At 37.1% G+C, this 17,606-nt stretch overlaps 1 protein-coding gene across 4 annotated transcripts in view; it reads left to right on the top strand.

Annotated features, from left to right (window-relative positions):
• The window catches only part of TBC1D19 (TBC1 domain family member 19), a 185,181-nt gene that overhangs the window by 133,644 nt on the left and 33,931 nt on the right, over positions 1-17,606 (top strand). For all 4 annotated transcript variants that reach the window (XR_009210537.1, XM_032135634.2, XM_032135633.2 and 1 more), the window contains exons 14-15: positions 5,893-5,977; positions 8,050-8,094. Coding sequence is in view for 3 of the 4 variants with exons in the window: in XM_032135634.2 (XP_031991525.1) it covers positions 5,893-5,977; positions 8,050-8,094 (130 nt within the window). In the remaining variant the exon portion in view is untranslated. The remainder of the gene's footprint in view (positions 1-5,892; positions 5,978-8,049; positions 8,095-17,606) is intronic.

The following is a 17,606-nucleotide window of genomic DNA, read 5'->3' as shown; positions in this document are numbered from 1 at the left end:
TCAATTTTGTTGATCTTTTCAAAAAACCGGCTCCTGGATTCATTAATTTTTTGAAGGGTTTTTTGTGTCTCTATTTCCTTCAGTTCAGTTCGAGACCAGCCTGGTCAACATGGTGAAACCCCATCTCTACTAAAAATACAAAAAATTAGCCAGGCGTGGTGGTGTGTACCTGTAGTCCCAGATACTCAGGAGGCTGAGGTAGGAGAATTGCTTGAACATGGAAGGCAGAGGTTGCAGTGAGCTGCCATAAATTTAGTTGAGTTTGAAGTGAGTTTCATTGGGCTTGAATCAAGGCATTGGCAGGGCTGTGTTACTTGTGGATGCTCCAGAGGAGAATCTGGTTTTTTCTTGCCCTTTCTAGAACCTAGAGTGCACCTGTATTCCTTGGCTTGTGGCCCTTTCCTCTGTCTTCAAAGCCAGCAGAGAGCATCATCACATCTCTTTCTGACTTTGACCCTGCTGCTTCTCTCTTTCATGTATAAGAATCCTTGGTTACATTGGGCCCAGCCAGACAATGCTAAATAATCTCCCCATTTAAAGATCTTCTATTCAATCACATCTGCGTAATCCCATTTGTCACATAAGTCACATTTTGTGTGACTATACCAGAATAACTGAGGCTAGGTAATTTATAAAGAAAAGAGGCTTATTTGGCTCATGATTCTGGTGGCTGGAAAGTCTAAGATTGAGCAGCCTATCTAGTGAAGGTCTTATGCTGCTTCAACTCATGGCACAAAATGGAAGGGGAAGCAGGTATATACAAAGAGACCAAACATAAGAAGGAGCAACCTACTTTCATGGCAACTAGTCCTGTCCCACAGAGAGACTGTAATCTATTCATAAAGGATCTGCCCACATGACCCAGACACCTCCCACTAGGCCCATCTCACAACACTACCACATTGGGAATCAAATTTCAACAGGAGTTTTCACAGGGACAAACCATATCCAAACTGGTAGCACACAAATTTCAGGGATTAGGATGTGGACATCTTTGGGGGCCATTATGCTACCTACCACAGTGGTACGTGAAAGTTTGGCAGGAGAAGAGATTAATATTTATAAATTTAGAATTGTTAGAGTCTAATGGTTTTTCTTAATTATTGGAAAATATTTATTATATTAATAGGTCAAAAAATAAAATTCACATGATTATCTTAATAGATGCCAAAAATTTATTTGAGACCATATTTGATATCAATTTTAAAAAAGTATTTAATTGTAGTAAAACAAATCACAACATAAAATTGACCACTTAACCATTTCTAAGGGTACAGTTTAGCACTGTTAAGTATATTCACATTGTTGTGCAACTTAATATTCATTTTTATACTTTTTATACACTAGAAATCAAGTATTAATATATTTTCTTGACATAATAGTATTTATCTGAAACCAACATTTGCAATATTAATGTAAGTTAATGTTACTCATTAGTGCAATACTAGAGATGTTCCCACTAAAGGAAGGAAAGAACATATCATTTTGGAATTTCTCAACAATGGAATAAGAAAAATAAAATAATAAATAACAGAAAGGACACAACATTATTGTTAACTACAGTTATTTAAAAATTCAAGGGATTGGACTGAAAGCCAGTAGAACTAATAAGATGATTCAGTTAACTGCCTCTTTACCAAATATAATGTTAAAATCTCTTACTCTTTTAAATATGAGTAATAATCATTTAGACTATGTAATAGAAAATAGAGTTAGGCAACATGAGGGATTGAGCTTATTCACACAGCCCCCTTTTAGACTGTAAACATATAGAAATGCTGGAAAAAGAAAACAAGGGATATAAGTATACAGCCAAATAGCCATCACATTTTTCAATGTGTATACTCTCTGACTGGGCAATTCTCTTCCTATGTATTTGTTCTACAGAGACACTCATATGTGTAAAATGATATAGTAAAAGGCTAATTGTTTTGGTATTGTCAGAAACAGCATAAAGTTGAAAGTGAATGTTCATGTATTGAGGAGTAACCCATTAAATGAATCATGGAGTACATATTCAGTGAAACATGATACAGCCCTTTAAAAATGAATGCAGCGGGTCAAGCACAGTGGCTCACGCCTGTAATCCCAGCACTTTGGAAGGCTGAGGCAGGAGGATTACTTGAGCTCAAGAGTTCAAGACCAGCCTGGGCAACATAAATAGACCCTGTCTCTACCAAAAAAATTAAAAAGAATGAGGCAGCTCTGTATATACTGATATGAAAAGATCTCTTTAATGCATTGTTTCTTTTTTTTCTTTTTTTAAATTATACTTTAAGTTTTAGGGTACATGTGCACAACGTGCAGGTTAGTTACATATGTATACATGTGCCATGTTGTTTTAAGAAGCAGGTACCAAACATTGTGTATGGTGCTCCTACCACTTGAACTGAAACTACTCTCGTCAAGGTCATCAAGAACTAAATCCAATGACCAATTATCCATCCTCCTTTTAACTAATCTCTCAACAGCATTTGATTCATTTTTGCTGTTTCTTCACTTGGGTTTCAAGACACCACATTCTTTTTAGTTTTCCTCTTACTTTTCTAGTCACCAGTGGCAAATTCAGCATTTTGCGGACCTAAAGCTTATACAATTTGGAGGGCCTTCTTTAAGAAAGAGAGTATCATATTAGAAATACAAAACCAGATAAGAACACGTATTTTTGTTTTGAATGAGGAAAAATTTGTAACAGATTATTAGAACTGTAGAGATTCAGGTCTTTTTCTTCTGAGATCTTATTAAACAGTTTACTAGAAATGCATACATAGAAATGCTTTCTGATTACACACTGACTTTCCTTGCCTAGGACACTCTGTGTCTCCCAGCAACTTGCAGCACTCACAGAGCATCATGGTAAATCCACCTTTGATGGTTACTCACTACTCAGTTGTCTAAGCTGGTTCCTTCTCTTTTCTCCGATATCCTAGAATGCCTCAAGTCTCAGTTCTTGGTCTTCTTTTCTCTAGTTACACTCACTCACTTGATGATTCCACCAAGCTCACCTATTTTGTAGCTTTCAGTACCAACCTATATGTTGATAACTCTCAAATTTATATCTTCAGTTTAAACTTTTCTTCTATACTCCATACAAATATCTCCAATTACCTCTTCAATTTTTCCATTTAGATGTCTTGCAGGCATCTCAAATTCAGCATGTTGAAAAATGAACCCATGATCTCGCTCCCCAAACTGTTCTGCCTGCCACTTTCCCTGTCTCAGTTAAAGGTGTTCCACTTACTGAGATCAAACATCCTTCTGTTTTCAACTTCCACATGTTACTCTCCTTGACTCCTGTCTTTCTCCAAGATATCATCTCAATCTATCAGTAACTCCTGTTGGCCCTGCCTTCGCAATGTATTTAGAATCTGACTTTTCCCCACTTTCACTGTGTTGTAAGATGGGTTCCCAGGGAAGCCAATTTAGATGGAGACGAGCATGCCAAAGGTTTATTAGCGAGTGCTCTTGTAGAAATGCAGTGAATGAAGCAGAATTAAGCATAACGACAATTCTAGCTGCAATACCGTTTAAATGAAACCCTCAGCCAATGCTGCAGAGAGTTCTAAAGATGGGATAAACTGTCAGACCCATCTTGAGCTGGGGACAAGAATTTCAGACCTTTCCCCCTTGCATCCTCTTCATCAGATATAGGCCATTTCAGGAAAAGGGTGTGACCTTGATATTTGAGCAAAATAGCTCTCTCCAGCAGAGGTAGTCCATGAAAAGAGCTGGCTGCTGAGGGTTATTTGCTACAGCACTACCAGCTGCTATAGTCAGTCCTTCATTCCTAGAGGAGGGTTTCTGGGTGGTGTGTCATACATCTGCCACACATTGCTGCCATCTTAGTGAAAGTCACTGTCAATAGTCTCCTAACAAGTCTCCTGGAATACTCTTGCACATATATCCACATGCTAGGTTTCTTAACTCCTTTCAATCTTTGATTAGATATCACCTTCTCAAGGAAGCCTACACTGAACAGCCTCTTTAAAGTGTCAGCCACTCTTTCTCTTTTCCCCTTTATCTTGTTTCCATAGCACTTGCTACCTCATATACTATATAATGTAATTATCTATCATATTTGCTATTTATCACACACATTCTGCTCCATCATAATTAAACTCCATAAAAGAGGTGTTGTGTTTGTTTCCTTTTATGTATTCCAAACACAAGGAAGAGTGCCTGGTGCATAGTAGGGGCAGAAGAAGAGAATTAGTGAACTGACTAAAAAATAATCTGAGGAAGTCATCCAGAATGGAACAGGGGGGATAAAAGTAAGTAAAAGGCATGGCAGGTTGAATACATGTAGGTAAATCTTACAGCTTACAGGAGTCAGGTAGAAGTAAATAGAGAAAATGTGGGAGAGGCATTGTTCAATTAAATATGCCCAAAGCAATTGACCAGACAGGTGGTCCAGTTTTTGGAATTTAAATAACTAAAGGTGTACATATTTAGCCATAAGTAAATTCACTCTAGTGTTGTTTGTAGTTGGGAAAAAGTGGAAATAATTAAATGTTCAACAAAAATACAGGTTAAATAAGTTATTGTTCTTTCATACAGTGGAATATTCTGCAACATAAAAATGTGTAAGAAATATTTATCTTACAATAGTGAAAGAAAATTACGTATAATCCTGTTTGGTTTGAAAAAATTATACATATGAGTATGTTAAAAAGCAGTCTGAAAGGATATACCTCAAATTATTAAGACTGATGGGATTATGGCTGTTTCCCCTTTTGTTGATCATCTGTATTTCTTTATTTTTAAAATTAATCTTTTTTTTTTAAATAGAGATGAGGTTTCACCATGTTGATCAGGCTGGTCTTGAACTCCTGGGCTCAAGTGATCCTCCTGCCTTGGCCTCCTGAAGTGCTGGGATCATAGGCGTGAGCTACCATGCCCAGCCAATACTCTGTATTTCTAAATTTGTCATTAACATATACCACTTACCTAGTCATTTAAAATATAATGAAAACAAAGCAGTAGCAGTGGTTGATACGCATTCCACCATTGAACCTGACTGATGCCCAATCTCCATTACCTATCCTTTTTTCCAAAGCTGTATCCCCTTTCTTGTGTCTTGGACACAAGGATTTTTCCTCTCCCTTCACTCTTGCTGCTAGTTCAGCCCTGACTCTGTGCCCCTGTTCTGCCTTTTCAGTCATTTTGAGTTCTTTTCTTGGTAATATTTTTAGAATCCCAGGTCTTCTAATACTGAGACCCAGATTTCCTGTCACTAATGGCCTTACTGTGTCTTGGACTCCTGCTCCCAAATTCCAAGCTGGTGTCCTCAATCTAGTACCTCCTAATGGACATCCTTGATGCTGACTTTCTACTGTGCCTATTTTCATCTCCACATAGAGTTGACATACTCTACCCTACTGGTCAGCACAGCTAGCTTCTACCCTTTATTAGGCAACCACTTGTTCTACTGCTGCTGCTATCCTTTCTAAGTACCACGAGTTGCCTTCCCGCCCACCCTGACATGCCTAACTGCCTGATGCATCCCAGCATGACTCAAGTTCATTTCCTGCACTTCCCAAATTGCTCTGTCACAATAGTTACTCAGGGTCTTCTCCATACATTTTTCATCTGTTAAATTTCCCCCAGGTGTTTTTTCTCTTGTCCAGATAGAAAACACAAGAGAAGAGTCAACTGTTAGTTAGCAGTTTGCATTTTCTGCTCTTCAAAGTTGAGGTAGCAAATGGTGAGAACTCTTTGGAAGAACTTGGCATCCCACTGTAATGCTTACCAAAGGTATACCGATAAAGGGCATTCTTCCCACCACAAGGCACAGTACTTGAGCTTGAAGGATGCCTCCTGAGTAAGAAATAATGAATTATCTGGTTTTATAATAGTGCTTAATTGCTATTTTTTTTCCAATGTTATATTCAGGTATTACTTTGTTTTTCCCGGGATACATCTGTGTTGAGTCACTTTGCATTCAACAGTGCCTCGCCACCAAAATCATACATAAGAGGTAAATTTTTAATAATTTTAAGGAAGTATTAAGACTTACATAATCATACTGAGAATATTTGTTTTATTTTTGGAGATAGTGGTGTTGCCAAATTATTTTATTATAAATTACTTAAGATTTCTCTCAGATGACTGTAATCATCCTTTCATACCTCAAATCAGTGCCCAAGTAATTTATCACAAATCACGAGAAAGTGGTTCCCTGAAGCAGCATTTCAAGTTACTTTCTCTGTCTTCCCTGTGTGCTCTACCCTTTATTGTTGTTTTTATGTCATATCTGTTGACTTTTATTTTTCTTTCTAACTATAAGTTTATAACACAGATTTGCTTTTTCTACTTTTTTTTAACAATCTATACTTCTCTCAAAATGCTCCGCCACACTCAAAACTTTGAGATAATTTATATGCTTTTAGCTCTCCAATTTCTAGTTTAGTTATTTTTCTCCTCTTTATCACCAACTGCTTATAAAACATCAATGTCCTGCCATCATCTGAAGATACAATTAACTTCAGCTGAATGCCCTCCCCAAATTTTCCTTTTTATTAAATGGTGAACACCCAACACTGAAAGCTCAGACTTCATTGTGTATGGTCATTCTGCCATTTCCATGAAAAAAGAAACTGTTTCTCCTGTATCTCTTATGTCTGAACTATCTGCCTGATTGCTCCACCTCCTACCCTAGGAGAGGCCACATAACCTTGTGCTGGATTTCAGCTACCCCTAATGTAAGGTTTTCTTAGGTCCATTGCTTCTAAATTGAATTTATGGAAACATTTTGTTTGTTTCTTTAAGTCTTCTGCTGAAAAACTGATTGTAAACTTAATTGTCTACTGAGCTCACCTCTAAACTCAGCCAGGATTTTAAGGCCTTTGACCAGTGGATACTGTCCTAACCTAACTAACTTTGCTTCCCTGATTATTCCACAATACCCCATATTCATTCTAGCCTCCCTATAGTCCCTGCATGTGGAAGGCTTCCCACTTTCCAACCTTAAAAATCATAGGTCCTTGAAGAAATAGCCTGTACCTCACCATGTCCACCAACCCATCATCCATTTCTCTCTCCTCTGAACTTCTAAACACTTAAAGTCTGTGCTAGAAAAGTTAGCAAATATACACTAATGTTTCATGGTTTAGTCTGGACTATAAACCACATGGTTGAGGGAACATATATATGTTTGCCTCTCAGCACCTAGCCCAGTAATCAATTTTATCTACCTACCTACCTATTCATTATTCCATTCTCTTCTTGCTCACAAGATCAGTCCTTTTTGTCTCCACCCTAACCTAAACTGCTCACACTTCTTATTCTTCATTCATCTCTGTCACCACCCCTAACAAGAATAAAATGAACTTTTTTTTAACTAAAAATATTACTCTTAGCCCAGTACAAAAGTACAAGTGACTTTTCAATAAACTCAAAAGTGTTAGAAAAACTGTCGAAGTAAAAGCTGTTTAAAGATATTCAGTGGAAAGTGGAAAAAACTGAGAACTTTTAAGAGTTTTAAAGGAAAGATACTTTTTAAAACTCTGTTAAATATTTGATTATTGTGAATATACTTTACTTTTCTGGGACAATTCTGATTTCAAATATTCAGCCCCATTCTGAAATCATGTGAACTGTTTTGGTATTCAGAAAATATGACCACCATACAGCTAGTCATTTAATTTTTAACTTTCAGCACATTCCATAAAAGTGTAAACACAGTATTACAAAGCTTAAGACTTGCTTTGATGAATAGATTAACTTATTTATAATTAGCAAAACAATTTTATGCATAATAAATAGATACTTCTCTTCTTAAGTGCCTAAGGAACTTGAAAGCGTTTGTTCTTTTGGTTGTTTTGTGTCGCTTCTGTTGTACTTATATTCATGTTACTTTAATTGATGAAAGGGTTTGCTAATATCAAAAGATTGGCTGGTACATTTTTAAGTTAATTCCATATCATGAAATGACATATCAGTTTATAGTAGTTTTTAAAATTCTGTTGTTAGTACATTCACAAAATAAGTTGATTTTTAAAGATTTATTTACTTAATCATATTGAAATCCTCTATGGTTTTCTCTTATAGGAAAACTAGGACTGGAAGAATATGCTGTCTTTTACCCACCAAATGGTAAGAGTAATGCTATTGCTTCCTCTAGTGGGAAGTGAAAAAATTACAACTTTTATAATCAAAATGTGACTTTCTTATTCTCTCTTTAATGGATAATCATTTATTATCTAAAATAAACCTTCCATAGAATGTATAATTTAATGAAATCTTCCACATTTGTGGTAGGTTTGTGCTAAATTATGCATACTCTCTCTGATTCTCCCTGGGACAACAGTAAACCTGTGAGAAAGCTGAGTATGCTTAGATCTAAGTCCAAGGCACTTCGTTTTCCTGTGAAGAACACTATCTAGTCCAACGAGGACCTTCCTTTTGGGTTTGTTGGAGCTGGGCTTTACTCAATTGAGTGGATTACCTTGTATTGTACCCTATTGTTCTCATAATTTGACCAGTGTAGTATTTATGAAGCAAAGAGATTATTAAAAGGTATCACTGAAATCACCTATTTTGATGTTATAAAGTGATCAAATATATAATGACCTCATTAGACATTAAATATTCTTTTGAGATAACTAGACAGGTTTTAAGATATGCTTCTTGGAAAAGCAATATATAGCAGTCCTTATGATAATATTAAGTTGCATCCTGAAGAAGTTCTTTTACTCCAGCAGAGTTAAGAACATGGGTTTTATAATCCAGCAGACTTGGGTTCAGATCCCAGTTCTGCCAGCTTACGCTATGACCTTAGGTAAGTTACATGACTTCTCTGAACTTCAGGTTCATCATCTGTACCATGTGGATAATTGATTAAATGAGATATGGTATATAAAACCACAAAGTGCCTGACATGTAGTGAGTGCTCAGAAAATGTAGCTGTTATGAGTATGTTTAACTTTACTGATCACTATATCTAAAACTCATACGTGGCTTTGGCTTTCATGGCGCTGTTCTCTCCCTGTGTCTCTCAATATGGAATCTCAGTTTCATGGGCCATCTACCTCTGTCCCTCTTTTAATATCTCACTCTTGTTCTGCTGCTGTTCTCTTTTCTTACTTTTATCTAGGGGCTGCCATTTGCTTTTATGATTCTGTCTATTGTTAATTACTCTAACATATATCCAGTTCGTACCTCTCCCATAACTACCTCAAGCTTAATATGTCCCAGCCTGAACTCACTATTTTATCTTCTTGTGCCCACCCCCAAAAGAAAGAAAAAGAAACTGAATTAAAAAACAAAAACAAAAACTCACCTATTTCTCTCTTAGTTAACTGAATTATCATCTTCCTAGTAACTCAAAGCCATCCTAGATTTCTCTCCACCTTGTCCCCAACTCATCTAATAAGTCACCAGGACCTTCCAATTTTATCTTCTAAATACATCGGGGACCCTCTCTTCCACACCATCCCCACTGCCTTGTCTCCTTTCAGTTCTTACTATCTCTAGATTGTTAATTGCAACAGCCGTCTAACTGGTCCCTCTTCCCACAGTTTTTTCTAGTTTTTCTGTCTTTTACACTGCTCACCAAGTTATACATCTAAAGTGAAAATCTGCAAATTGCCATTTTTCTCAAAGTGTTCTTAATGGCTTCCCATCTCTTAACAAGTGATATTCAAGCCTCTCAGCATGACATATGAGGACCTCTTGAGTCTGATCCCTATAGTCTACCTCCTAGCTTCATTTCCCACCATTTCCCATCTTATTTTTAATTACAGCAATATCAAACTATTTATTATTTATACCCACAGCTGCATACTCTCACGAAAGCACTATGCTGCTTCCTGTCTCATCACTTCTCATGTTTCCATGCTTAGAATAGCCCATCTAACCTTTCTTCACCTGGCTGTCATCAAGCTCAGTTTAGGCATGATCCTCTTTCAGGAAGCTTTCCCTGAATCCTCAGGTTAGGCTAAGAGCCCTTCCTCTAGACTCCCGTAGTACCTGGTCTAAACTCTTTGGTATCTCTAGCTATATTATCTTGATATTGTTTGTTTATACTTTATCTCCTCTTAATTGCAAGCTTCTTGTAGTTCAGAACCATATCATTCATTTTTGTTGCCTCAGTATCTAGCATGTAATAGGACCGTAATGAGTATTTATTTGAACTCAATTAGAGGTTTGTTAATTTTAACTTTATGTATCACCATTGTTACATCTATTATCCCAGAAACTTACTTTTATAGTAACTTTGTATATTTTATCTAAGAAGCAAGAAACAATAAGAAAATACCTCTGAATAGCCAGAAGAGTTGTCCATGGGCTCAAGTTCTTCTCTCCATTCATGGAAGTGTTTTTTCAACTTAGTTTACAATATATTAGCTTTTACTTAACACACATGTCTAACAAATTGGTTAACTCTTTTTTATGCCTCCTGCAAAAATAGAAGCATGGAAAAGGCTGACATAGATATGAAAAGATAGCAACAACAGTGAGAAGTAAAAAGGGGACTTCACAAAGGAAAATACAGGAGCTATAAAACAGCGTATTAGACCACTCCAGCAAATCAGTCTGGGGCCATTTTATGTGAAAGCTAGTAACGCTGTGCCCTTTAAGAAGGTATCACTAAGTTGCAGCATATTATAATTTAACATCTTTATAATGAGCTCAAGACACCAAAAAAAATTGCTATAGTAATAATTGTAACAGTATAGTTATAGCAGCAGCAGCAAACATTTTCCAAGCAGTACTATATCCCAGGCAATGTGTTAAGTATATGACATATATTAATTCACTTAGTCCTTACAAGAACCTATGAGGAAGGTACTAATATTATCCCTATTTACAGATAAAGAAACTGAGGCATAGAGTGTTAACCTGCCCAACAGGTGAGTGACAAAGCCAAGCTTTGAATCCAAGCTGTCTGGCTTCAGAAGCAACATTCTTATCAGGATGCCCTACTGCCTCAGAAGATGTTGCTGAGCTCATTATAGTGAATTTGGGAAGAAAGGAAAGTAGTTAATGTAATAAAAAGGTAGAGGATATATATGATAGGTTCTAGAAAGATTTTCATCCAGAATGAAAACTGTTTAATCCTTAATGAGATAAGCCCACAGCTGTTCATAAATTTAGTTCTACAGAATCATTTCTCCTCTCAGGTTGTTTTAGAACTTGCCAGAATCAGGGAGGACTCTTTTCTCTGGGCAATGATTCTGAAGTTTCAGAACAAGAAGAGACAAAGACCAGTCCATCTACTGTCCCCCCCCCTTTTTTTAAGCTCAAGGCAATACTTAGCAGCATTTTTATATTACCCACCCTGTTTTGAACCTCTGCCAAAGATAGTATTACTTTGAAATCTTGACACCTCTGTCACTACTACCACCAAAACTGTTCTGGCTTTCTTGATCTCAGGGGACCACACATAGAGGTTAGCCTACAGATCACTGATACACTCTCATTCCCTGACCAGGCCAGTGCTTACAGGGGGGCAGAGGTTTTCTCACCACTACCCCCAACATGCCTGTGATTACCTTCCCTGGGAGGAAAATGACAGGCCATGGTGGCATCAGACATTTGTTCTCTCGCTTCATTTCAAGAATCAACAATGGACAGATTTCCTCTAGTAGATTCACCAAACAGCTAGTGAGCAAAACTTCTGAACTGAGGGAGACTTCTCAGAAGAATTTTATAAGCTTTTTATATTTTTTGTTGTTATTCAACACATATAAATTGTCTTTATTCATTTGATAAATATTTATTTAGCCTAGCTCACTGTTGTAGGAGGGTGATCCACAGTAAATGATACAAATAAAGTACCTGCTGCCAAGGAGCTTACCTTCTAGTAAGGGGAACATAAAATCAATCAATTATCAATCAATCAACAAAGGATGAATGAATGAAAGTAATTTCAAAGAATGATGAACTTAACAATGAAAGGGAGCAGAAATTGTAGGAAGTTGGGATGGGCATAGCCATTTTAGATCAAGTAGTCAGGAAAGGTGCCTCTGAGGAGGTGGAATATGAACAGAGACAGACTATATGGAGTATGCTATGCAATGAAATGGGAGAACGTTCCAGAAGAGAGTACACAGCATGTCTGAAGGCAGGAATAAGCTTGATCGTCTGAAGCTCACCAAGATGGCCAGTGTGACTGGCAATAGTGAGCAAAGCATTGACTGACACAAGGTGAGGTAGAAGAGGTAGATGGAGCTAGGTCAGTTAGGCAGATAGTTGATTTAAAGTCTTGCCTAGTAAGTCCAATGTCTGGGCTTCCTCAGGGATTTTTTATTAATTTTTTTCCTGTGGGTTATACTTTTTTATTTCTTCACATGCCTAGTAATTGTTTTATTGTCGAAAATGGAATAATTTGAATATTATACTGTGGTATCACTGGAAATGGGAGTCTCTCTGTCCCCCTCCCCAAGAATTCATTGTTGTTGCTTGTTGTGGGTTCTAGGTGTTGTTTAGTGACTTTTCTAAATTATTTTTATAAAGATTTTTATAAAGATATTTTATACAGGTATTTTTATAAAGATATTTTTCATCTTGTATGCTCACTGAAGTCTTTATTTTACTAGAGTAACAGTCAGCTAGTGATTTGACAGGGATTTTCTTAAATATCTAGAACCAAAAATAAAAAAACACTCTCTCAGTCTTTGCAGATTGGCTGGGTATTGGGGCACTCCTTCAAGGCTTAGCCAGGCCGTTTACAACTCTATCTTAGCCTTCACTTCCTGCTTGCACAGAGCCTAAAAGGCAGTCGGAGGTGAGAGCCTAAGGTCTTCTTGGGCATTTTTTAGATTCCCCTGTATACACAGATGCTTTCCAAAGCTCTCATGCCCCAAGTAGCTCCTTCCCCAGCCTCTTTCTTCCCAGGCTTTTCAATCTGTATACCACCACTCCCATCTTTTATTCCTTCTCCTAGGTGGCTGCAGCTAGTATATATTTTCCTTTAAATGCTTTTGACAAATGCCTCTTGGCAGGCCATGTCAGTCCTGAAAAAACTCAGAGATGAGGCAAATAAAATGAAGGCAATCTCCTGAGCCAGTACCTCAGGTAGCTACTATGTAAGTCAAAACACACAACCACATTTTTTTGATACAAGATCCCCCTGGTACCAGCAAGCTGCATCAGGAATGTGAGCCATGCTCTTCATGGCTGCTGTGAAGTTGGGGAGTAGGGTATGGTAGGTGGGCAAATTAAAATGCCATATGCTCTCTTACTAAAATTCTTTCTTCATTAAACATTCCCCTGGTGGTTGTAAGTTTTTATTAAATTCCAGAGTTCAAAAAAGTTGATTCTAACAGTTCCTGCCAGCTTAACCATTGCTTTAATGGAGGAATGGAGTTTAGGAGTTTCCTACTCCACTCTTCTCAGTGGCATCTCTCCTCCAATTCCTGATTCATGCTTTTTCTTTTTTTTTTTCTCCCCCCAAGATAAAGTCTTGCTCTGTCGCACAGGCTGGAATGCAATGGCCCAATCATGAACTACTGCAGCCTCGACCTCCTGGGCTTAAGTGATCCTCCCACCTCAGCCTCCCAAGTAGCTGGAACTACACGTGCACACCACCATGCTTGGCTGATTTTTTTGTATTTTTCGTATAGACAGGATTTTACCGTGTTGCCAGGCTAGTCTTGAACACCTGGGCTCAAGCAATCCGCCCACCTCAGCCTCCTAAATTTCTGGGATTACAAGCATGAACCACCATGCCCAACCCTGATTAATACTTCTAAACGATCATCCTGTCTACTGTGTAGAATAAAAGTGTCACTAGAATGTAAGCTCCAAGAGAACAAGGACCTTAATTGTTTTGGTGACCAACATATCTAGCACCTAGAATCATGCCTGGCATAAAGTCTGTGCTCAGTAAACATTATTGAATAAGTGAGGGAATGGATAAGAGAATGAACATAGAATACAGAGGAATAAGAATAGAAGCAAGGAAACCAGACTTGTAGGAAAAATACACATATATCTGACTGACTTAATTATAAGTGATAAACAACCATCATAAATTTGTTAATACCATTTGTTTCCTACATGACAGAAGAAAACAATTGTCAGTGAATATTGGGTAGGGGAGTTTCAGTACTCTAGAGCAGTAATTCTCAACCAGTGGCAATTCTCCCAACACACACACACACACACACACACACACACACACACATCAGGAAACATTCGGCAATGTCTGAAGACATTTTTGGTTGTCAGCCAGGGGAGAGGGATGCTGATAAACATCCTACAGTACACTGGACAGCCCCTTACAACAAAGATTAGATAAGGCTCTTAGAAGAAAAATAATCAAAGTACATCATTTTAAATCTTCTTGCAAGTGTCAAATTAATAAATAGCAATGTAGTTTGTCATCCATATTAAATAAATTTAAAATATCTCATATTCTAAAATTCATTTGAGGTATAACTTTAGACTTCAATGAAAACCTCACTAAAATTTTAAAGTAAGATTTTCAGATTGATATTTAAATATGTTTATGTTCCGATGTTTTGTGAAATTTTAACTACTGAAATAGAGTAACAAAACCATAATGTGACATTCTAATTCAGAAAGATAATGGAAATAACTAGAAAACAATTTAATCATTGTCCCAATCTCTATTCTTACTGACCTGTAGGCTACATGTGGAATAAGAATAAACAGAGGAAATGATTACTTCAACAAATGAATTAAATAAACTGTACTAAGTAATAATATGCTTTCAGCTGGGGTGAAGTTGAAGTGAATCAGATGGGCGAGTTATGGTACAACGATAAATGCTAAGTATTAATAGAGACAATGAGGAAATGAAGAGAAAATATTTAATAAGTGCAAAGCATGTTAATATTAGGGGTATTTTCTGAGTCATATTTACTATTTATATCTCATCTAGTTCAAGATTTATTTTAGTTGACAATGTTTGCCATTCTGAGCTTTGTCAAAGGCCCATAAATCATCACTTTATAAAGTTATTCACATTGAGTGGAATAGGCAGTTAATATTTTAGACTTTCTTTAGATGCACAAGGAAAGGCTAGAATCTGAAAATAATTACTCATAGCAGACTTGTAGAAGAACTCTGAGGCCAGATATGAGATGTGCCCCAAGCATCCTGACGCCTGCTGGAAACATGCTTTTGGGTGGTAGCCAGGTGAATGAAACTTGACCCTTGAAAGGCTGAAGTGATGAGAGGCAAAGGGAAGGATTTTGAAAAACTAGCCAAGAACATGACAACCTCTAAGATCAAAGAAATGTTCTAGGTGGTATGCACCCTACAGTGTTAATGAATTCTTCACTGCTTCTTATGCCTCCGGATTTTGTTTGCCAGAATCTGACTCGTCCTTCAACAAAGCGGACTGTGTAGACTCTTTTTGGAGCCTTAAGCCCAGGCTAATCTCGGCTAAGCTGAAGTGCGCCTTTATCGGATACTGACAAAAAAAGATTTTCTTAGGTTTAAGCTGATATGTTAATGTGGCACTTTCACTTCTGAGAGCATAAAACAGCTATGGGTTATTGAGCATCTGCTGTGGACTGAACACTACACTGGCACAATTTAAATAAATTAACTCCGTTGTGCTTTGTAGTGCAGCCCATTGAAGTTGATCTTGTTTATCTCCATTTTCAGAAATGAAAATATGGTTTCAGCAAGGGTTCGTAACTTGCCCAGAGTCACACAGGATTCAAATTCATGTCTGTATGACTTCTTTGGTCATTTGTTCTTTCAACATTGAGTTATCAAAAGCCTTCTGTCCTATATCTTAATTACTTATTTATAAATGAATTTTGTATTTTCGTATTTTATTTATAAGCCTTGATTATATTTATAAATGCTCAAATTTCCATCATTAACATTTACTGGGCATCTCACTTGCAGAAGACACTGTGCCAGATGCTGAAGATAATACACAGTATGAAATACAGTTCTTCTTCAAACAGCTTGTAGCCTAGCTACTTATAGAGAAGCTATAGATTTCAGAACTTGGGGGAAATGTAGTAAAAGTGGTTAAACATGACTCATCTTAATATCTGCATCCCTTTTTGCTGCTTCGTAGTTCACTAATTAATTTATTGTAAGCTTTCTTATTAAAAGTGCCTTGTCCTGACTAGGGTATTCTTACACTTAGCAGATCCTTAATAAATATTTTTATAAGATGAAAATATTAATAATGTCTTCATTTCTGACTACCTTAGCCACTTGTTGAAATGTTTCTGCAGTGCAGGGGCTTAAAAGAGGAAGGCAAAAGTGTTTTTTAAGTCAGGCTGTCAGGTTTTTATATAATAGCAATCTGCTTTGAGATTTACTACTTAGAAAGATATAATATGTACTTACACTTTTATAAGGCATCAAAATATGCCTTCTATTTATTAACTTATTTTTCTCTCTGAGTTTTTCTTTCACATGTCAACATGTTTATTGTAGAAAAGTTAGAAAAGACAGATAAACTTTGTAATTATTTGTTAAAAGTTTATAATTAGTAAAGGAAATAACATGAAAGAGCAGAGGCAGTAGGAAGGTAAAAAAAAGACGGGCGGAAGAAAAAGAGACTTAACCAAAGAATATAGAGAAGGACTTGAAGAAGAAATGTTTTTTGAGCTCTCCTTCTAGATAGTCCCTGGAACTGAAGCTGGTGGCTATAGTGTCATTGGGAATATTGACCTTCTAAACTGGTTTTTAATTTTTTTAGTTTCTAAAATGCAAAGGGCCTTTAAGTTGTTAAAGAGTCTTACTATTGTCCGGGCGTGGTGGCTCACACCTGTAATCCCAGCACTTTGGGAGGCTGAGGCGGGTGGATCACGAGGTCAGGAGATCGAGACCATCCTGGCTAATATGGTGAAACCCCGTCTCTACTAAAAATACAAAAAAAATTAGCCAGGCGTGATGGCGGGCGCCTGTAGTCCCAGCTACTCTGGAGGCTGAGGCAGGAGAATGGCGTGAACCCGGGAGGCGGAGCTTGAAGTGAGCCGAAATCGCGTCACTGCACTCCAGCCTGGGCGACAGAGTGAGACTCCGTCTCAAAAAAAAAAAAAAAAAAAAAAGAGTCTTACTATTGGAAAATCTTTATAGGTACTGTTTTCTTCAAGTCTCACAATCTTTTTCGCATTTCCTCTAGACTTAATTGTTAACGTCTAATTTTAGGGTTAGATAATACATCAGAGGCAATCATAGCCCCTTTGTGTGTCAGGCAGGTTACTGAAGCTCAGGAGGTTTGATGATGTTCCTAAGGTTACCCAGCTGGTTTGTGTTAAGCCCACAATTGAACTTTGATCTCCTAACTAGAGACCAAGACTTCTCTTGCTGCTTCTGTATCTATGATTTACTCATCTCTTCATTCTGCAAAGATGTATATGTACGTGGCACCATGAGTTGTATACTCAGATGAATACAATGTATTTCCTATCCTCAGGAACAACCTGTTAAACAGCTAATTATAACACAAAACATAGTGCAATCATAGTGTTAGAAATATGAACTAAGTGCCATGAGAATGCAGAAGAATAAGCATTTAATTATGATTAAGAGATCAGGAAATGTTTGTCTGAGGTTATAGCTGACCTTAGTAAGGTTTTGATGGCTAAGTAGGATAAAGAATTATCAAGTTCAGAGCTATCAAACTGTAGTGATACTGGTGATGATAAATAATCTAGTGT

This window comes from Hylobates moloch, unplaced genomic scaffold, assembly GCF_009828535.3.
Source record: "Hylobates moloch isolate HMO894 unplaced genomic scaffold, HMol_V3 SCAFFOLD_17, whole genome shotgun sequence".
Lineage (NCBI taxonomy): Eukaryota > Metazoa > Chordata > Mammalia > Primates > Hylobatidae > Hylobates > Hylobates moloch.
The sequence above is the reverse complement of the archived record's forward strand: the minus strand, read 5'-3'. Positions and strand labels throughout refer to the sequence as shown.